The sequence below is a fragment of the Anser brachyrhynchus genome, assembly GCF_964034855.1.
Source record: "Anser brachyrhynchus genome assembly, chromosome: 18".
Classification (NCBI taxonomy): domain Eukaryota; kingdom Metazoa; phylum Chordata; class Aves; order Anseriformes; family Anatidae; genus Anser; species Anser brachyrhynchus.
The window spans coordinates 6,829,099-6,850,063 of record NC_137711.1 but is presented as its reverse complement, the minus strand read 5'-3'; the positions used below and the strand labels follow the sequence as shown (position 1 = coordinate 6,850,063).

General features: G+C 50.4%; 1 protein-coding gene across 3 annotated transcripts in view; it reads left to right on the top strand.

Moving 5' to 3' along the window:
- The first annotated feature begins 628 nt into the window (after window positions 1–628).
- Window positions 629–20,965, top strand: part of ACSF2 (acyl-CoA synthetase family member 2) — a 41,978-nt gene continuing 21,641 nt past the window's right edge. Inside the window, exons 1-10 of one of the 3 annotated variants that reach the window (XM_080560394.1) lie at window positions 629–1,105; window positions 8,808–9,003; window positions 12,760–12,888; window positions 13,929–13,982; window positions 15,990–16,108; window positions 16,770–16,932; window positions 17,357–17,452; window positions 18,490–18,638; window positions 19,210–19,301; window positions 20,430–20,506. In XM_080560394.1, coding sequence (XP_080416520.1) covers window positions 12,820–12,888; window positions 13,929–13,982; window positions 15,990–16,108; window positions 16,770–16,932; window positions 17,357–17,452; window positions 18,490–18,638; window positions 19,210–19,301; window positions 20,430–20,506 — 819 coding nt within the window. In that variant the 5' untranslated portion in view covers window positions 629–1,105; window positions 8,808–9,003; window positions 12,760–12,819. Of the gene's footprint in view, window positions 1,106–1,191; window positions 1,456–1,948; window positions 2,098–8,807; window positions 9,004–12,759; window positions 12,889–13,928; window positions 13,983–15,989; window positions 16,109–16,769; window positions 16,933–17,356; window positions 17,453–18,489; window positions 18,639–19,209; window positions 19,302–20,429; window positions 20,507–20,965 lie in introns of those variants that run through there. The other 2 variants (XM_080560393.1, XM_080560392.1) reach the window with 2 other exon arrangements.

Below are 20,965 nucleotides of genomic sequence, written 5' to 3'. Positions count from 1 at the left end.
ATGCCTTCATGTGTGCAGTGCTGTGGAGACTGGAACGCCTGGAGTGTGCGCCACCTACCCGTGGTTAACTTCAAGGCAGATTTTTGAATCTTCATTAGAGAGAAATGATAGATCACTCGGTGTGCGTGAAGTGTTACTTGTCAGGCTGCCATCTCAAAGTCTCAGGCCTTGACCATCCCAAACAAACATACCCAGACGTGAAGGTCACGTTAACTCCTGTATAATTCTTTGTTTAATACCTAACCGGGCTTCACTCTTTAGCCTAGTGATCCGAACGTGGAAAGAAAGGTCAGCCTGAAACTCAGCTTTCTTTCTGTTTGTTTTTAAGGTGAGGGAATTTCAGATCACAGGCTTTTTTTTCCCTCTCTGGTTATACAACACCGAGCACAACATTGATGCTCCTGCAGTACAGGTACGGATAATTGCACTGGGCTTTGCTGCAGCAGTGAAGATGACTTCTGGCCATGGATGTCGCACGGCCTTACATCATCTCCAGAAACGCAGAAACGCACGACTGATTTCAGTGGGACTGACACATGCAAACAGAGTTACTTGTGTGTGTCTAACAAGCCTTCAGACCTGCACGAGGCAGACAAATCGTACTGAGGGAGGGACACATCTACCTGTTCTGCGAGAGAAAGGGTGGAAGAACAGCAGCAAGGAGAAGGGAGCAGGTCGGGGGCTGGAGGAGATTCCCACTGCTTTGCCCAGTTCCTGTGCGTAGCCACAGCCAATTTTTCACGTTTCAAAGACAAAGATTTCCCTTCCTCCAAGCAAAGAAAACACTGTCACTGCTACCACCAAACAAGCACATCAGGGAAAATCCAAAGTCTGCTTCTAAAACCAACTATCCAGAAGGGGAGATGTGGTTGCAGTCAGCATTTCACTACAGGGCTGTGTTATGAGCTTATTTTATGGCTTTGATGCCTCAGACACACTGATTCTGGGGCCAGTACCGATTCCCTCGTTCACAAGCTCTCTTGCGCTCGGCACAGCACAGCATGCCGTGAAGACTCTGCGTGCTGAACTCGTGTCCACCCGGGCAGAGCGTGGGAGGAGAACCAGAAGCGGAGCTCCAAAACGAGTGCCGGCGATCACCCCACAGGTCAGTGGCCGAGCGAGAAACAGCCCCGCGCTGGTAGCGCTGCGTGGCTCCTGCCTGCATGGCAGTCGAGGCTTCAAACACATCCCCCAGCCCTTCCACCGAAACGAGTTAGGCTTTGCCACCGTGCCTGGCAGTGCCCAGAAAGGCTGCCGGTGATTTCCCCCGGGGGACGACGCATGTGTGTCGTCCCCCCCCAGTGTCAGCGCTGCTGCGTGGCCCCCCCAGAGCCCGCCCGGCTCTGGAGAAGCTCCCCAGCTCCTCAGTGCCCTGGTTGTGCTGTGGTGGGGTACAGGCAGCCAGGGAGTGCCGAAACCTCCCGGTGAGGTGTAGCTGCGGTAATTCCCTAGTAGGTAAGGCTGGAAGTCAAGCCCCAAGGCTTACTTGGGGCTGCGGGAAGGGCGAGGGCTGGTGTGTGGCAGCTGGGTTAGCCAAAAAAAAAAGGGGGGGGCAGCCTGGACGGGAGCAGAAAGGAGCGGGGCTGCGGGAGGGCAGGGGGGCGATGGGCAGGGGATGGGGGGGTCCCAGGACCCACGCCCCCCACCCTGGGCCCCGCAGCCTTCCCCCCGAGGGATCCCCCAGCCTTCCCCCGATCTGCTCCCCCTGCCGGCAGCCGGCAGCGCCGGGGGGGGTAGGCGGCGAGCCGGAGGGAACGATGGGGGTCCCCCCATCCCACCCCGCTGCTGCCTGCGGAACGCCCCCGGGGGGGTGCCGGGGATGGCCGACTCCTCCCCCCCCCCCTTCTTCCCCTTTTCCTTTCCCCTTCCCCAGCCCAGCCCCTCTCGCAGCCCCCCGGGGCCAGGCCCGGCCGGGGCCGAGGCGGATCCCGGTGCGCGCCGCCCCCGCCCCCGCCGCCGCCCGGCCCGGCCCGGCCCGGCCCCCCCCCGCCCCGCCGCCACCGCCCCGCTCCCGGCTCCCGGCGCCCCCGGACGCATGGCCACCGCCGCCCGGCTCGCAGCGCTGCCCCGCCGGGCGCTGCTCCTCCTGAGCGGCCGGTACGGACGGGGGAGCGGGGGGGCAGCGGGACGGCGGGGGGGCTGGAGGGGACAGGGGGCTGGAAGGGACCTGAAGGGGCTGGAAGGGACCTGAGGGGGCTGGAAGGGACTTTAAGGGGTTATAAGGGGCAGTGATGCGAGGCGGGGTAGAGGGGACAGGGGATTTGGGGGTTTTCGCAGTGCAGAGAGGTCAGGTTCAGCTCGGGGTTTCCTCTAAGTGCGTGTCACTGTCCTTTGGCTTCCCTATAACCTCCCCCCCCAGTGCGGCAGGAGACAGGGGGCCTGACCTGGGGGGGCACCAGGGGCAGGGATGAGTGTGGCACAGCGTGCAGAGGGATGGGAGCGTGCGCCCAGGGCTGGGCTGTTGTGCAGCAGCGTCCACCGGGCTGCAGCAGCAGGAGATGCACCCAACGGCTTCTCCTCTTCCCCCAGCACCTTGACATGAGGGCATGACATGAGGGCAGCGTCCCTGTCGGCACCGGGGCCGTGCAGAGGCTGCTGCGTGGGCAGGGTGGTGAGAGGCAGCGTGGTGCCAGCCGCTCCTTGGCACCGAGGAGCTCTGGAGCCTGGCCAGTAACTGCTTTTGTTCATCGCTGCCTTCCCAAGAGCAAGCTCTTGGGAAAAAAAAAACAGCAAAAGGGAAAGCAACTGGTTTGGAGAGGGGCTTGGAAATATTAGTAGAAATTCAGAAAGTAATCCTCCCTCGGAGGCATGGCTTTCAGCGAGTAACTCCGCAAGGGGCAGCTCTTGCTTTTCACGCGTGAGGTCCAGGTGTTTCCTTTCAGCTGGGTTCAGAGAGGGAGTGAGGCAGTGCCGGGGCCAGGACTGCCGCCTCCAAACTCCTTCTTAAGAAACAGGGTCAGAAGAGAAGCAAGACAAAGTTTGTTGCGGTTTGGGCTCCAGACTAGAATTTCAAGTGGAGCTGAGGGGTGGGAGCCCAAAGCAGTGGGATGCAAAGCAAATTTAAAGGAGTAAACTCCTTCTAGTCACATAAACGTTTCTTAAATTCTGCTGTTAGCATTAGGCAGTACTTATCCTTTTGGCAGGAAGAGGGCAGAAGGGAAAGAGGCGCAGTGGAAAATGTATTCTGCTGTCTGATGGAATTGGAATCTGAGGACTCCGTTAAAGCTCTAGAGACTATCATTCCTCAAGCTAAAACAAACAAAAAATAAAAAGTAAACAAAACCCTGTTAACTCCGTAGTCAAAAGAGTTGTTTTAAAGAGCAAAGAAGAGGTAAGGCGTTGCAGAGCAGAGTTAGCTTTCACCACCCTTTTATTGCGGTCGCGTTACATAAAAGACCCCAAACTAGTTGTTTTGGGGAGATGATCGTGGTCGACTTTCCAGAGCAAAGGAGCTGGCTGAGGAGTCCATGAACCTCTCCAAGCGTGACCTCTGTAGTCAGGTTCAATTTCAAGCCACGGGAGGGCAGAGCCTTTTATATAGGTGCAGGGGGAATGTCACAGGTCAGGTCAACGTCCTTCCCAGTTGCAAAGCAGGAGCTTTTTGTGTACTCCCTGCAGGGGGATAAATGGTTACACTGATGCCTCTGCCCCACGCTGCTCTTCTGATAATTTCTATAGAGACAGGAAGAGTTAAAGGTGAAAAATGAAACTGCTTATCTTCTGTCAACAACGATAAAATGTTAGTCGAGGCTATTCGTACATAGCCCCTAAGATTAGTCAAGAGCGCTTTATTAAGTTTGATGGCTTCTGCTGGTCACGGCCGGGCAGGAGTGCCAGCATTCGTCTGCCAGGATTCAGCTGCTTGCCTTCCTTCCACGCACGCCAAGGAGGGAGGTGCTTTTTCCCCAGGTCTCCGTTCAGTTACACCGCCGAACTCTGAAGTTCCTAGAGCTAGGAGCAGCCTGGTGATGAGTTTGGCTCGTTTGCAGCGCTGCAGGCCGTTTGCTGCTGGAATGCGTTGCGAAAAGAAGGCACGCACTCTCCAGGAGTAGCGTTTATCAGCATGCTGAAACCCGAGAGCACGTGGAGTTTATTTGCTCTCCTCCAGCCGAGGCAGGGAAATGGGAGCTGCCCTAAGATCAGGGCAGGGGCCCACCAGGCTTGTTTTATCTCCAGCAGTGCCAGCTGTTTCGCAGGAGAAGGTGGAGGGCGAATTATTTGTCTTCGGTAACAAAGACGAACAAAACAAATATTTCTAAGTCCTTTGGACCCCTCTATGTAGAGGCCTCTCGCAGCACTCTTTCAGTTTAACACTCGCTGTTGGTTACAGGTTGGTTATAGCACCTTTTTCACTGGTAATTAACGTATCACGTGTCTGCCTTGTTCCTTCCATGCTGGGCTCCCAGGGCTTCCAGAACACTGTTTTACTTTGTCCCGCACCTCTCGCTTTTTGCCGCGAACAAGAAATGCGTGATACAGAAGTGCTGAAGCGCTTGCAACATCAGACTGGAATTCAGGGAACTCAAACTAAACGGCTGCTGTGAATTTTGCTTCTTTAATGTTTTTGTAGAGGCCACGTGAGGAAGCGCTTTGAGAAGAGGTAGTGACTCTGGGTTATGGGCATGAGGCATCTCAGACCCTAATTTTAAAACTGCAAGTGCATTTGAGGGTGTGAACGCTTGGGACTTGTGAGAATGAGCTGTGCGTGTTTTCGCACTGAGGCTAACCATTGGCTTTTTTCACAGAAGGATTTTAAAGTGCAGGGCTTTATAAAGAAATCTTTCCCTGGCCCTTGACATTCTTTCATCCCCGCATTTGGGGGTAGGGAGGGAGCTGGAGCTGTGGGGGCCGGAGGAGGAGCCGTTGTTTGGCTCTGGCTTTGCATGTAATGGGTGCGGATCAGGCCCTTAAACTTTCCTGCACTTCAGAGGGACTACAGGAGGGACTTTCAGTGCCTGCACAAAGGAAAAAAACTGTCACATATGTAGGGCGAATTTCTGCTTGCCGGGAGGTCAGAGGAACCCTTTGGCTCTTCAGGCCTGGAAAAAAAGGAGGGAGTAAGACCAGGAGGCCTGGTCTGTTTTGTGCTTTGTCAGGTCCTGACGGTGTAAAATTCTCCCTCCTCACTGCCGGTGGCAGAGGGCTGTGCAAGGAGCTGGGGGGAGCAAGAAGGCTGGCTGCAGAAAGCACGAGGCTGCTTCAGCTGGAGGCTCTGCATTTGGACTGAATTTTCTCACTTTTTTTTTTCTATCTTCAGTCTTTTTTTTTTTTTTTTTGTCAGTCACATGCTGGGGAAATATGTCAGACCAACTTTCTTTTTTTCTTTTTTTTCCCCCTACCAATTAGTAACGCTTCCCTTGGCCTGTGTCCCAAGAGGAACTGTGCGGCTGAGGAAACGCTTCTGTTTACTTGCTCCCAGCCCAGCAAAGCCCCGAGCCCTGAGCCCGCCCAGCTGGAGGTGAGCTCCGGGAGGGCGCTTGGTGAAAGAGCTCGTGCACAGCCAGGTCAGCGTTTGCTCTCTGGCCCCCAGCCTCTTCTCCCCTTTCCAGGCTGCCTGGGGGAGCTGCGCACAGCAGGGAGCAGCCTCTCTCTGTGCTGCAGCTGGCTGCCAGTGGAAGTGTGTTCAGGGACAGGCTCTGCTTCCACTGCAGCTGGAGGCGACCTGGCTTCAGAGCGGTGAGAAGGTAGTGCTCTCCAGTGAACGTCTTTGCAGACAGGTCATGGTTTCCTCCTCCACTGTGCCAGAAACTGGGGCGGCTCCTCTAAAACCGCTCCCCAGCAGCATGACAAGGGCTTACCTGGTCACCGTTTCCACCAGCGAATGACAGTGGCTGCGGTGGTTTTTATTGCTTTCCTCGGAACGTTCTTCCTTTCCTTGGGTTAGGGAGAGATTTCTCAACCTTTATAAAAGGCTTTTGTTCTTCAGAGCTCTCTTTCATCTCCTGGTTTGTATACGTGCCTTGCCCAGGAGCTTTCAAACAAGAAAAGATTATGTTTGCTTTTTAATGCTTGATTGTGCTTGATTGTGTCCTCCCTTCTCCTTCTCTGGCGACCCTTGTACAGCCTTAGTGTAAACTGCCCTACAAGACTGCTGGAAATGACTGCCCGAGTAGAGTGAGTGGGAGCTGCACAGCTCCGCATCGCCGAAAAGGAACGTGGAAGGAGGTTCGGTTATCCGCTGAGCTCGCGGAGCAGAGCCCCCCCCTCGAGGCTAAAAGCTTGTTTTGTGCTCACCCCTCAGAGGAAGCAGCTACATGCTGCTTCTTGTTTCTCGTGGGCAGGAAGACAAATCTGGTGGAGTAAATAGCACCAAGTCTTTGCAGAATGTTGATACAATTGTACCCAGTCATGATGTTATTTCAGGCTGATCTGGTTTTTTTCTCTCACAGATCTGCCCCACACCTGCAAACACAGGACGTTGCCTCAGCACCGGGCACCCCAAATGTGTTCCTTAACCCTGTCCTTCCTGGTTATTTAAATCAGGAACAGAGAAGCTGAGAGCCTGGAGGAAAGCAGGGAAGAAGTGAGGACAGAGGCAAGAGAGCCCAGGGAGGCCTGCAGTGTGCTGGGAGGCTGCTTGGGTGGAGGAAGGCTCAGAGCAGGAGCAAGTGGCGAGAAAGCAGGGAGAAGGGCGGCAGCACCTGGGTCTCTGAGAGCTGTGGTTCCAGGGGAGGCTGCAGCTTTTCCACTGAGCGAGGCAGCTGGTGATCAGACCGCAGGGAAAGCCAAAATGATTTTAAAATGCTTTTCCCACTGCCCTGCCCGCATCGTATCGGTGCCTCCCCTAACTATATTTTCTCTCCAGTTTGGCCTCAGATACAGTTTCTCTGCGCTCCTCTCAAGTACTCTGTCGTGCCATTTCCGCCGAGGTTCTCTCTGCTGGAACACCTCCCGTGTTGTCCTCCCTCCCCGGTGTCCCGGTGTTTGTGGTGGGTGTAGCCTCCTCTACCCTGCAAGCCTGCTTTATTAGCTTTGCAGCTCTCTCCCCTCATCCATCTGGTAGCTCCTCGTTTTATTGATGCTGTCTTCAGGACCATAAACTCTCTCTAGTGTAGTTCACAGAGACAGTGAAGTGCGCGCAGCCCACTTAGCAGTGTCAACACAGAGCAGTACTTCGCCAGCTCCTCTCGGTTCCAGCTCAACTTCTTTGAACTCTTCTAAGCAGTTTTTATTCGGTAAGATGAGAACTTCCTGTTCTCTGCAGACCTTCTCAGCGAAGGTTAAGATGACATAACCCTGACTTTAAGTTTCACTTTCTCAGTCATCGGCTCTTTCCAGCCGAGGGAAGCCAGTCTGGAGAATTCTCCTACACGCAGTTCCTACTGTATACCTTCCAAGTTATTTGCACTTTTTAATATTGTAGAAAGATCAAAACCAGCTGCAGTCTCAGTAAGCTGCAAAATCAATAAGCTGTCCAGATATTTAGAGATGTCTGAAGCAGTTTTCTTTGTTGCCCTTAATGGGGCAAAGGAGGAAATGCAAAACCCTGTGCTTGAGGGGGAGCAACCTCAGGCACCAGCGCATGCTGGAGGCCACCCAGCTGGAAAGCAGCTTGGTGGGAAAGGCCCTGGGGGTCCTGGTGGACACCAAGTTGAACGTGAGCCAGAAATGTGCACTTGCTGCAAGGAAGGCTAATGATATCCTGAACTGCCTTAGGCAAAGCAATTCCGGCAGGCTGAGGGTGGGGATCCCTCACTGTTCGGCACTGCTGAGGCCACGTCAGGAGTGCTGGGTCCAGTTCTGGTCTCCTCGGCCCAGGGGAAACGTGGAGCTCCTGGAGAGAGCCCGAGGAGGGGTGGGAGCGGAGCTTTTCTCACAAGAGGAGTCTGTGCAAGCCGGCGTTGTTCAGCCTGGAGAGGGAAGGCTCAGGGGGGATCCCATCGATGTATCCAAGTACCTGAAGGGAGGCTGCAAAGAGGACAGAGCCAGACTCATTTCTGTGGTGCCCAGCACCAGGAGAAGAGGCGGTGGGCACAAAGTGAAACACAGGAGGTTCCTCTGGATGTCGGGAAACCTTCCTTCACCGTGTGGGTGACCAAGCACTGGCACAAGTTGCCCAGGGAGGTTGTGGAGTCTCCGTCCTCAGACACATTCAGAAGCTGCCTGGACGTGGTCCTGGGGCAGCCAGCGCTGGGTGGTCCTGTTGGGCAGGAGGCTGGAGCCGGTGACATCCGGAGGTCCGCGCCAGCCTCAGCTCTTCTGTGAGCCTGTGATTCTCTAATAGTCGACTGCTGAAATGCTGTTGGAGCTGATGCAAAGCAAGAGCTCTCTGCTTACCTCAGTGGGGTGCGCTGTTCGCACCTCCCGAGAGTGAGCCCTTGAGCTCTGGGGAGGAGAAAGAAAACAACAAACAAACACCTTGCACCTTTGTCTGGTGATTCAGTTTGGCATTTTATGGTCCTTCATCTGGGTGGAGCTCAAGACTGAGAAACTGAGGCTGGAACTGCACAAGGAAAGGCTATAAAGATCACCCAGGGATGAACTGCCAAGACTTTTAACCCTCATACATAAACTCCTGGTACTGCAGGCAAATTGATAGTCCTTGCAGACAGGGAGGATTGTGTCGATGGGTTATATCAAAAAAAAATGCACTCTTTTATAACCAGAGCCCTGCTCTGAACCTTGTGGTTTAGGAATCATTTGGGTTTTAGATTACAGCGTTACAATGTTGGTGAGGTGAGCTGGGATTATCACCTCGGTGAGGAGGCAGTGTAATGTGGGATGGCTCCCTAAGGAGAGCTCTGGGAGTCTGTGACAGCAGAGAAAACCCTGCTGGCATCTCTTTCATACCTCCTTTTCCTTCACAGTGCCCTGCACACAAGGAGACCCGCTGCGTCCCAGCGGGCGACCAACAGCTATGTCCAAGGGACCGTAGACATTCCACTTCTGAACAAAACCGTGGGCCAGTGCCTGGACGAGACGGCTGAGCGCTTTCCTGACCGTGAGGCCTTCGTCTTCGTCCGAGATGGGGTTCGGAAAACGTTTGCTCAGTTCAAAGAGGAGGTGAGTGTCTGCTTCACCTGTCAGGGAGCCCAAACAGACAGATACTGGCAGCAACAGGTACGGTGGAGAAATCAGAACTGGCTTCATCCGTTAGCTCAGCAGTGAGGTTTGTCCTGTGTGCATCTCTGGCCTGGCCCCGAGCCCACAGTAAGAGCATGTCCTGGGTGAATGCACGAGGGGTGTGTGCTGCCTTCGTCCTTCTGAGTCATGCCATGGAAAATGCTTACTTAACATCTCAGAACGAACTTTTGTATTTAACACGTCAGACAGTGGCCGTAATTGTTATGGGCTGAGTCACGACGTTTCTGTCACCCCGAGTAGACTCCAGCTCTCGCGTTAGTCACTCTGCTCTGCCTTTCAGAGGTCCTGAGCGTGTAGGTATTTCTAGTCCCAGCACGAATGCAACTGAGAGCAAAGTCAAGGACTTTGTCTTAACATAATACACAAAAACGCGTGGGTGTATCTGTGTATGTGTGTGCATGTACCTACAGGTGGGTGTTTATGTGTGTTCTGAAGGAAGGGCAACGTCTCCAGACATCAGAAGTTTCCACTAACTGTATGATAAGATCTTGGGTAGGAGGAAATGCTTTCCAGGTTTACTAGCATTTTGTTTAAATCCATTCAGATAAATAATATTAACAGTAGCCCTGTTTTGGCTGGGATTGAGCTCGTTTTGTTCCCAGTGCTGGTGTGGTGCCGTGTTTGGGATTTAGGCTGAGAATCACGTTGGTAACACCCCGATGGCTCGGCTGTAGCTGAGCAGTGCTCACGCGGAGCCAGGGGCTTTGGGCTCCTCGTGCTGCCCTGCCAGCGAGGAGCCCGGGGGTGCCCCAGGAGCCGGGAGGGGACACAGGCGGACCAGCCGACCCGGGCTGCTCAGGGGGATGTTCCCCACCACGGCCTCAGGGCTCAGCCCTAAAACTGGGGGGGCTGCTGTCGCTTGGGGACAGGCTGGGTGTCTTTCAGAGGGTGCTGAGCAATGTCATTGTGCATCACTTGTTGTTTTTTTAATTCTTCCTCCCCCCCTTTTTTTTTTTTTTAAATTAAGCCACCCTTTTATGAAACTGCCTCTCCACCCACGAGTTCCTGCCCTTGTACCCCTTTCCGATTCTCCCCCATCCCACTGGGAGAGGAGCGAGCAAACAGCTGTGTGGTGCTGAGCTGCCTGCCGGGTTAAAGCACAACAGTCCTTTTGGCACCTAGTGTGGGGTGCGAAGGGTTGGGATAATGGCAGGTCTGACCAGAGTGTGTTAGAGAGAACAAATTTGTTTATAATTTGCTATAATTATATTTGTTTAATGGTTGCTGGCCACAAGGTTGATTTATTTGCTCTCAAAGTTTGCTGTCAGAGTTGTGTGAGGTAACCCCTTCCTTGCTGGACGTGCTTCCTGTTTCGCTGTTTGTCATTGCTTTAAGGTGGCTTTTGGTGTTATCACTTTGCTGTACTGTGTAGCATTGGCTTACGAGACGATAAAAGTACCGGTCGTGAGCCTGATCTGGTATGTGCACTCAGCATTTCCGTCATCTTCTTACTTTGAGAACCATTTCTTGGAAACTATTAACGATTAAACGTTTTCCCTTTTCTCCTCGGAGAGCCAGTCAGTGGGGGAGATGAGGGAGGACACTCTCCCCTTCCCCTTGCCCTCCACAATAATAGCTCTCAAGAATTTTGAATATCCCTTGGCTGTTCAAACCAGCATATTGCTTTGTCTCCTGATTGTGGTTCTGGTTTTGTCTAAGGTTAAACAGCTGTTTAAGAATACCCTTAAGGATATCCTGCCCTGAGGCAGGACGGTTATGGGCGACAAGGTGTGTGGGAAGACATGGGCAGGTATTTAGCACAGCTGTCATTGTCACCTGCGATGGTTTTGGACTTCCCGTGAACAAGTGTGGAATCTGGAAAGAAAAAAAAAAAAAAGAATCTTTACCAAAGGTATGCCCTGCCCCTGGCAATGCCAGAGATTTACAGCTTGCCCCACTGTGCCGGGGTCTGGTGTGCACCTATCAAATGTTAGTCAGCACCATCGAGCGCCCTCGGGGGGAAGAGAATGCCTCTAGTTCTGATCCAGCCCCTGCAACACGTGCTGCGGCAGAAGCAGAGAGCCAGCTCGTGCCGAAATCTGCTGTCCCTAAATTCAAGAAGAAACACTGGAAGCAGAAGTCGTCTGGTTTGGTAAGGAAACAAACTTATCCTAGGTTGAGCTGCGAGATCTGTGAAAAGATTTCAGCCATCATCCAGGCGAGCACATTGTCACCTGGCTGCTGCGATGCTGGGATAACGGGGCCAATAGCCTGGAGCTAAAGGGCAGGGAAGCCAGGCAGCTGGGATCCCTCGAGGGAAGGAGGCATTGACAAGGCAATTGGAAAAGGGGCAAAGCCCTCACGCTCTGGAGGTGACTCCCGTCAGGCGCGAAGGAAAGGCATCTCCTGAGGGAAGGTGTGCTGTGTCGCCCAGGCATGCGGACCGCCACGGAGAGGGGCATCCAGCACCCCAGGGAGCTAGCCGTGCTGGAGGTGATTTACGGTGACCTGGACAATGACCGGAGGCCCAGATGAAGTCAAGTGTGTGTGATCTGTGTGGCAGGATGTTGTGTGGAGCTCACCATTGTTGTACACCAGCAGTAATGACCTGGAAAGATGGAGAGGAACCAACGGCAGCTGCGCTGGCTGGCCAACGCCGGCAGTATAAAGAAAGTCTCCCTGCGGGCCTGCATTTTGGCTGTGGAGAACCTGGTTCAGCAGCTTGAAGAGAGACAGAATGTCTTTTCACCCACACACATGGGCCAGTGTCTCAACTATTAGGAGTAAGCGTTCCTCTGCTCAAAAGAGAGTATGTAGTGGGCAACACCACGTGCCACCCTGTGGTTTTACCCGTGTGACCGTGGGGAGGACGTTTGCGGAAGTGAAGGCTGTCCGGCTGCCTTTGGATACTGCTGAGCAAGTAAGTGGCCAGTGCTCTGTGTCTGTCATGGGACAGGCTCCCCAGGGCAGTGGTCGCGGCGCGGAGCCTGCCGGAGTTCGAGAAGCATTGGGCAATGCTCTCAGAAATATGGCTTGCTTTTGGGGTGGTCTCGTGTGGAGCCAGGAGGTGGGCTCAACGATCCTCGTGGGTCCCTTCCGTCTCAGGGTATTCTGTGGTTCCATGACGCTGACTCACGGATGATGGCAAATGCCCTGGGGGAGTGCTTACGGCAATGGAAGCAGAGCAAAAGCAGCACAGAAGCAAACCCCTCTGGGCTGGCACACCGGGGGAAGATGCTGCTGTCTGCCCTACCAGAGAGGCTTTTAACCACTTGGCTTGCTTGACTGCAGTGCACGCTTCACGTCCGTGGGTAACGTGTGCAGTGGGGTCCATGGTCAGGATCACCCCTCGATCACAAGCCCGTCTGTGTGTTGTGTCTCTTCCCCGATGGCCCGAGGTGCCCTGGGCCCACCAAGCTATAAGTAACTCACCTTTCTGTAGCCAGTCCACATCCACCCGAGCCATTTCAGTTCTAGCACCCTGATCCTCCTCCTGGCAGTTTGGAAGTTTTTCAGTGGCATGAGTCAGGTAGGTGAGCATCCACGCAATGTGCTTTTACAATCAGAATACGATCTCGCTGCAGCAGTAAGCTGACAGACTGCGCAGCAGAGGCATGTTCTGCCTGATTTCAGTTGCAAAGATGATGGTTCTTCCCCGAAAAGTAGTGCCTGGAAATGAGTATCCCCTGATGCGTGCTGTTTGAGATCCTCAGGCACTTGTCTTGTATTTTACAGGTGGACCAAGCAGCAGCTGGACTTCTGGCTCTTGGCCTGAAGAAAGGAGACCGGCTAGGAATGTGGGGTCCCAATAAATACGAGTGGGTTCTCATGCAGTTTGCAACTGCCCAGGCAGGAATCATCCTGGTAAGTCTTACTGAGTCTGAGTGGCTGGGTTTTTAGCGGTCTATTGAGAAAGGAAACAGAGACAAAGAAGCAGTAAGTTATGCTGGAGAGAAGAGTTTGCTGTCTGACATGTTCTCCATGCTCTCACCCAGCATGATAGCTCTTAACTGAAACCAGTATTTAAGCAAGATCTGTGCAGCCCTCTGCATGTCTTCTGCTAGGCAGGAAAGCAGACTACAGAGCTGAGAGGAAGGAGCAGAAAGAAGTGAACTGCTGTGAAATGGCTTGCAGTAAACAATTACAGATGGAAACATGCTTGCCTTTAGGACCATTTTTATGTTACCTGCTGTTGTCCTAAACAGCTATTGGTTATTTATGTCCCTCCTAAATAGGACCTGTATTGCTTCATGGTGCAAACTCTCACTTAAAAATTGAGCCCAACCCCAAATTTTCATTTGATTGTACAACCTGGCACATTAATCAGAACGTGTCTTATTTCTACACTGCTCTGTGGCAAAGATTGTACCCCATCTGGTATGTTTACTTCAACACTGTTCATCTTAGTGTCTGCCAAGAAACAGTAATGGGATGCCTGAGCATGGCTCAGTGGGAACCTGGTGGTCAGCTCAGCTCCAGTGGCCAATACTGCCTCTGTTGAGAGCTGTACAAATGAAAGCTGATATTTTGCTGGTTGTCCATTAAGAAATTTGAATTGTCCTGGAGTTTTGAACATCTTTAGTTTAGCGTATTGAATGTCTGTCTGGCAGAAAGGAGTCCTGTTTCTGTTCTTAAACTGTTGTGGTTATCTGACCTCACATAAATCTTTCCTCTGTATTTTTTTTTTTTGCTTCACTTGTCTTTCATGCAAACATGGGATTCAGCTTGCTTTCCTAATGAACGTGAAATCCTTGTGGTGGTGAGCTCTTAGTTCTGCATCTCAGACAGGAGAGGCTTTGACTCTGACTTGTCCCTGGGAGAACTTTCCTATCGGAGTATGTGTTAGGGAAGAGGGTTTTCAAGGCAGGGATAACTGATTAACCTTCTTGTTTCTTCCTCTTCAGGTATCCGTGAATCCCGCCTATCAGGCCCTTGAGCTGGAGTTTGTCATCAGGAAGGTTTGTGTGGCACTTGCTGTTATTGCTGCTTCATTTGTTACAAGAAATCATAAAAGCAGCACTCTGTTAAAGGGGAGAGTATGGGCGCAGTACAGAGGTAAACCTCTAGTTAAGCACCTCAGTACATCAGGAAGAGGTAGGGAGAGCTGGGCAGAGAACAGGGCTGGTGGTGACCGTGCAGAGGGAACACCACCACGGTGACCATGTGGATGACACTGCAGCTTAGTGGTCACATTTGTTGCTGTTCTCTGGCTGCCACTTGATCCCTTTGGTAAAAGACTTCTGCATTCTTCTTAAGTTTACCTTTCCTGGCTCTGTTTATGACTTTCATTCTGTACAACTCTCCTGAAGTGTCAGTATTTTCTTTGTTTTCCAGTAGGACTTAGCTTTTGTTTTCCTTTCTAGCTATTTGTGTCAGGTTCTGCTCTGATTTTCTCCTCTAGTGTAAACCTGAAGTGTTGAAGGGGTGAGAGCAGAATGTGCTTCAGCTTCGTTGGGAATTACTCCCGTCTCACCCTTGCAGGTTTTCTAGTTTTCCTAGCTTTCCTGTGTGCCGTTGGCACTGGAATCTCTGAGTTTCTTCACCGCTGCTAATTATTTGATCGTATTTGTTTCTTTGCACAATGAAAACCCTGAGGATTTTTCAGCTTTGCCTGTTGGATCATGTCAGCTCATGCAGTCCCTTTCTTGCTACGTCAGGTTCCCCCTCCAGTGTATAGAGGAACAAATACCGAATAATAACCATTCTTCCTCCAACTGCTGCTGTTGAATTTCCAGGACTTTGTAAAAGTGAGCTGATGATGGCTTTCGTATGACAGGTCCTTTGAAAAAGGGTCTGCTGCCTTTTGGTTGACATCGAGTAGGAGGTGCCTGACTAAAGGCCCTTTTCTCATATAGCATCTGCCTTGCTCTCTCTCCTCACATAGCATCTGTTTTGCAAAGCTAGATACATCAGAATAGTAGTTTGAAGTGACTAACAGTGAAAAGTTACAAAGCCCCAAAACATCCCAGAAAAGACACGGTCCCCTGGGTTCCAGGCAGACTGTTCCATAAATTGAGCAAGTGTTTGCCTTCCTTTCTGACACACCCCAGAGGGTATTTAAGAATAACTTATTGGCCTAGCCTTGGTTGCTTTATTTCATGGACCCTGGGAAAATAATGAAAACAGCCAAGTAAATAATTTACGTAGATAGTTTATTTGACAAGAATGGATTCCTGGAAGATGAAAACAATTTGCAAATCTGGCTCAAATTCAGCAAATCACATCTGTTGAAAAATAAGTATAAATTCTTGGAATAATGAAAGGGCTTTGTTTCAGGATTATGTAAATGTAAAGGTTGAATGAAAAATATTTTAATTTTCAAAACAGCTGACACTTTAAAAAGAGGTGGAAAAAGCTTTGGAAACTGTATACCTTATGAAAAATAAAAAACAAAACCAAACCCTTGGCTTGAACTGAGAAGCAGTCTTTAGGTTCCCCTGTTTTTCCAAGGTTCCTCAAACATCCTCTTTTCAGACCAACTCAAATGATTTTTTTTTCATATTTTGGGACTGGGTTTTTTGTTAGTGTTGGGACTCCAAATCTGAAAAATCAGTCATTGGCCTTGTGCAATGCAATGAACAGCGCGGATCCTTTGCGAACAGGGTAACCTCGGGCTGCAGGTCTGCTTCTTGCCTAACAGAAAATGAACACCCAGCTATGAGAGGGTGGCTGCTGTACCTTCACTCCGCAAAGACCTGTTACGTGTTCTTCAGTGAATCTTTAACCTTCCATACCACAGCTCTGACTAGGAAGGTGTGAAAAAGCTCCAGGTTTAGTCCGGAGAGTCAGTTCATGTGCTTACAGAAAGCAGCCAGGGAGAAAATCCCCGTGAAGTGTTAATGGCTAACTCCTGCTGCGTGGGGTCACAGGGCCGTGCACGTTCTTGCATCAGTGGTGACTGCTCTTTACCATGTCCTGAAATCAACCCAGTATGACTTCTTATGAGTGTCTGTCTCCCTTCACAGGTTGGCTGTAAGGCACTGGTGTTTCCTACTCAATTTAAATCACAGAAATACTATGATATTCTAAAGCAGTCATGTCCTGAGCTAGAAAATTCCAGTCCAGGGGGAATAAAGAGTAAAAGGTGAGTTAGGAACATCTGGTATTTTTTCAATGACCTCACAGCTGTGTCCTGCCTCGTATTCTCTCATTTACACATCACAAGCTCTAGAGGAGGAAGGAGCTGTGCAGAGAGCTCTCTTTTTAGCATTTTAGGTACTGATGCGGGAAGCTTGCAACAACTTTGGGGACGTGTGCTGGAGCAGGAAGGAAACAACACACTCAGGAAGCCTGTCCTCCAGCACTCCCCTGCAGGAACTGCCTCAGGCAGTGCTAAAACAATTCCTAGAGCTCCTGATAAATCCAGGTCCCCCTGCTTACTGAGTTGAGAGGGATCCCAGACAGGTGGCTGATAACATCTTGACATCGCTATTCTTTCCCTGTTTGGGCTTTGGCTGTCATTGCCACCGATTAAAGTGGCTCTTGGTGGCTCACTTGAATATCCTGCACACGATTCCTCCCCTCTAAACCAGATTTCAGATTTAGAAACGGGCTTAAGACTCCTCGAGTACATGTGCCCTTTGTGAACTGCTCTAATATACTTCTCTTTCTTGTGGTCTGATGATTTGGTCTCATCTGAAGAGAACAGGTTAGGCTGTCCTGGAAGTTTGCCCCGACTGGCATGTGACTATCCAGACAGTTTTCTTCTCTCCTGGTATTGTTGATGGTGTGTGTCTTCCTGCCAGGCTGCCTGACCTATCTGTCGTCATTGTGGTGGACTCCAAGCTGCCTGGCACCTTCCACATGAACGACGTGATGCAGGCTGGGGACAGCAGCCACGTGAAGCAGTTAAGAGCCTTACAGCAGACCCTGTCCTGCAACGAGCCCATCAACATTCAGTTCACTTCAGTAAGTGCTTCTGTCTGCTCCATGACTCGTGGTTGGGTTCCTGAGCGGGGAGACAGAGAAAACTGAGCTGCTGAGCATCATATTTCCTTCTGCACTCTTAGACCAAGCCCTGGTTCTGTCTTTTTCCAGCCTTCTGCTGTAGGATGGAGAGAGCGTTCTAGAATTGTTCCCATTCTACTTCTATTCTTCCTGCTCAGCCCTTTGTCAAGAGGTGTTCTGGGAATTTGTCCAGCTGTAGCTGGGCCACTTTTCTCTTGCCTGGTTTGGGACTGAGATGCTGGTAAAGAAAAAAAATCTCTCTGGTCAGAATGGAGAATGAAGTGAAAGATCACCCCAGAATCTTTGCCTGGTAAATTGCCCCAAAGAACGCACGTACTTCATCCTCTAAAAAGGTGACTTCATTGCAGAATGTTCTGTCTTTCAGGGGACAACGGGAAGCCCCAAAGGAGCCACCCTCTCTCATAGGAACATTGTGAATAATGGCAATCTGATTGGCATGAGACTGGGGATCACAGAGCAGGTGGGTCTCGTTGGGAACGCAGGGGTAGGATGGTCTCCCTGTGTGGAGAGAGCTGGTGCTTGCTCAGCAGAAGGGCAGGATGCTTTGCCACAACTGGTGCTGAGGGATACTGAGTCACTAACGAGGTGCTGGGCAAGTTTGGGAAGTGTAAACTCTCAGAAGGCTAAGTTTGTGCTAACAAACAGTTCATGCTTTTCAGGTCACCTTCCTTGCATCCAGCAGATGGAAGGACCGTTCTGTGTTCTTCCTACATAACGCTTTTATTTTCAGCGGAGTTTCATTGAAGTTGCATTTTAGTTTCATGTGAAGTTTTTTGGAGGGAAAAAAAAAGGCATTTTTGTGGGGGAAAAATACTGAAGTGAATCACTTCTCATTTTGGTGAATACTCATTTCAAACAACTACAAGGCTCTAGATGCCAGCTTTGAATTCTATTGAATGAGGTTTTAATGTATTTTACATGGCTTCATTCATGTCACGTGTACAGCCGTGGTACTCTTTTCAGGATATGACCTTGCTGAAGTTCTCTATTTTTAGCTCCTCTTAAAAATCATTAAAGGCAAATATTTTCTTTTGAAGTTCTGAAGTAGTTATTTCTCACACAACAGCTTTAATTGAAAAAAAAAAATAGGTGGGTTGTTTCAGTCAGTATTCAGAGCTTTTGGTGTTTTTAAAAACAAAATAAAATTAAAAATATGGGCCAAGTCCTGCATGATATTTCATAGCACTACCACTGTTCTCTTTTGGCATATTGTAAAGTAACATGTAAGCAATACCCAACCAAAAAGTCCAGCAAAGAAGAGACATTGCAGAATTCCAGAATGAAATTTTGATGTGAAAGATTTCCTAAACTAATTTTAATTAAAGGCAAGAAGCATCAGAGTAGCGTTTTCATCCAGATAAATGTCAGATTTCCAGCAAGTTTTAGATGAATGGAGGAAATTCCTCTGAGGTCTTTGAGCTGTAGCGGTGAGATGGGCTAGTCACGGACTGGAAGATCTCGTCTCCTCACTGCTGTCTTTGTTTGGCTTGATCCCAGGACTATCGTGTTTGCCTCCCCGCACCCCTCTATCACTGCCTGGCGTCAGTAGGAGGCTGCATGGTGACGGCTCTGCATGGTTCCTCCTGCATCTTCTCATCTCCGAGTTTCGAGGGGAAGGCGGCACTGGAGGCAGTGTCTCAAGAGAAGTGAGAGTTTGTGTGTTCTTGTTACAGAGGAATTCCGTGCCCCGTGGCAGTGCTTTCTTCCCCTGTCTCACCTGCCAGGCCGTTGCTCACACTTCCTTCCCACAACAGGAGAGGCGTGTTTGCGGGTGCACATACTTGCGAAGGCTCTGCAGGAGGGCACTTCTTCAGTTGTATTTGGGAGTTTGTCACGCTTCTTTTCTCCCAGGAATTAGAGAAAGTAAACCGTTTCTTGGTTTGTTAGGGCTGGTGTGTTTTTACACCCAGCCACTTGCCCTTTTTCTCCAAATCTAGCTCTGTTGCTGAGGTGGTCGCATTTCCAGGTTGTGCTTCACGTGCAGCTTGTAGAACGAAGGAGCTATAGTTGTGTTTGTGTATATATTTGTATATTTTTATATGCACATATGCGTATGGACACTGATGGGTATATTTACACACTGCTGAGGCACATGTGTTGTGCCTGCCTCTGCGCTACTGCCTCTGAGGCCCTGAGTGTGATGGGAGCAGGGTTTGGAGCTCTTACTGCACCAGGTTCCAACACTGCAGCTTTGCCTTTTCTCTCCCCTTCTTGAAGATGCTCCTTTTTACATGGCACGCCAACCATGTTTATAGCCATGCTCTCCCAGCCAGACTTTGACTCCTACGACCTGTCGACTCTCCGGGGAGGTAAGTTTGACAACTCAAACAGAAAATGGGAAAACACTGAGAAATTGGATATTATTGTTTCCCTGCTGGGAGGCTATGTTAAGCTTTGTGAACAGATCACTCTTCTGGAGGACAAAGTTCTGTTGTGTGAGTCTGTTAATTTGATGCTCCATTTCCTTTCCTTGGGGTTTCCTTCAAGATCTCTGTATTTTTAGGACTCTTCTTTCATCTTAAAGCAATCTAGGGAAGGACCTTTCTGTTTTCTCCTCTGTAGTGGTAAGCTGGGAAGCCTGATATTGCTCGACTCTCTATCAGCAACTACCGCTATGTGGCAGCAGACACTTTGTGTGCTTTAAGCTGGTGCAGTATCTAAAACAGCTATTCTGTGTTTTTCTCTGACCTAAAGTTTCCTGCCTGTTTTTAAAGTCATTCGTATAAATACTGGAGCACGTGCTGTAACGTGTGCTTGAGCTTTTTCTCTTATCTCAGACAGCCTCAGAAATAGCTGAGCACGACAGCTGAAACAGGGATGCCACCTGTCTTTCTGAGGCAAGGCTGCGCAGGGAGGAGATGGTGCTGAAGCATAAAGAAACACCTAGAGCAGATTATCTATTCATCTCTGACATGTGAAAAATGATCCTTGTCTCATCTTGTTCTCCAGCAAAGCCTATATATTGCCCTGCTCTTTCTCTCTGTCATCCTAGGACAGATTTGAACGGGTGAAAATGTGATCTGCCCTCTCCCAAAAGGGCTGGTCTGCTTAAGTCAGGAGGAAAGGTTTTTTTTTTCTGTGGTGGTGATGATCTATGGGAGTGTTTGTCCTGCTAAAAATCTATGCCTCTTTCTGGTCTGAAACTTTCCTTTTCTGGAACTGCAGCTTGGACCAGGTATGTGCTATAGAGTTTATTTTCCTAATAAGTGAACTCTGCCAGCCCTTAATTCATTCAGGCAAACTGGCCTTGCTGCAGCTTTTGCGTCTAGAATAACTAGGACCTGTATCCGTAAAAATAGAAAGTATTTTGACAGGAACCAGTGTATCCCAAAGGTCTTGCCAGCTTTTAAATCTAGGAGTGCAGAACCTTCTGAGAGACTGCTCCTATGAATAAACAGATGGTTTCCAAGACAGTCATCTTTTCCTCTTTCTTCTAGGAGTTATTGCAGGTTCCCCCGTTCCCCCTGAGATCATGAAGATGATTTTAACGAAGATGCACATGCCAGAGACTGTGGTGAGTCACGGTTGCTGTGACTAGAGCTGTAAGGGCTGGTTGTTGTGGTGAGACTCGGAGTTTGTGCACCTCGGGACAGCAGCTGTGCCAGAGCTGCTGGGGTCAGGTGTGGTGGGAACGGGGGTACGAGGGTGGGCTGAGGAGCGAAGGTGTAGAGGGGCTGGAAGGGAGGAGGGGAATTCTGCCTGTTAACTGCTGGGGTGTCTAGGGAGGAAGCCTTGTAAGAAGAGATGCTTCATTTAGCGTCATAAGCTGAGCTGCTGCCGGTGTATTTCAAAGTTTATAAACCCTTGTGTCTCCTCGTACATGCTGCAAGGATGAATGATCTGGGGAGAGGCGTTTCTGGTTTGTATTGGTGGGGGTGGCTGCGTGTGTTCATTTTGCTGCAGAGCTTTCAGGTTCCTTTCCCCACCTGGGGCTGGATGCAGCTATAAAAGCTCATGCATGCCACGCGTTTGG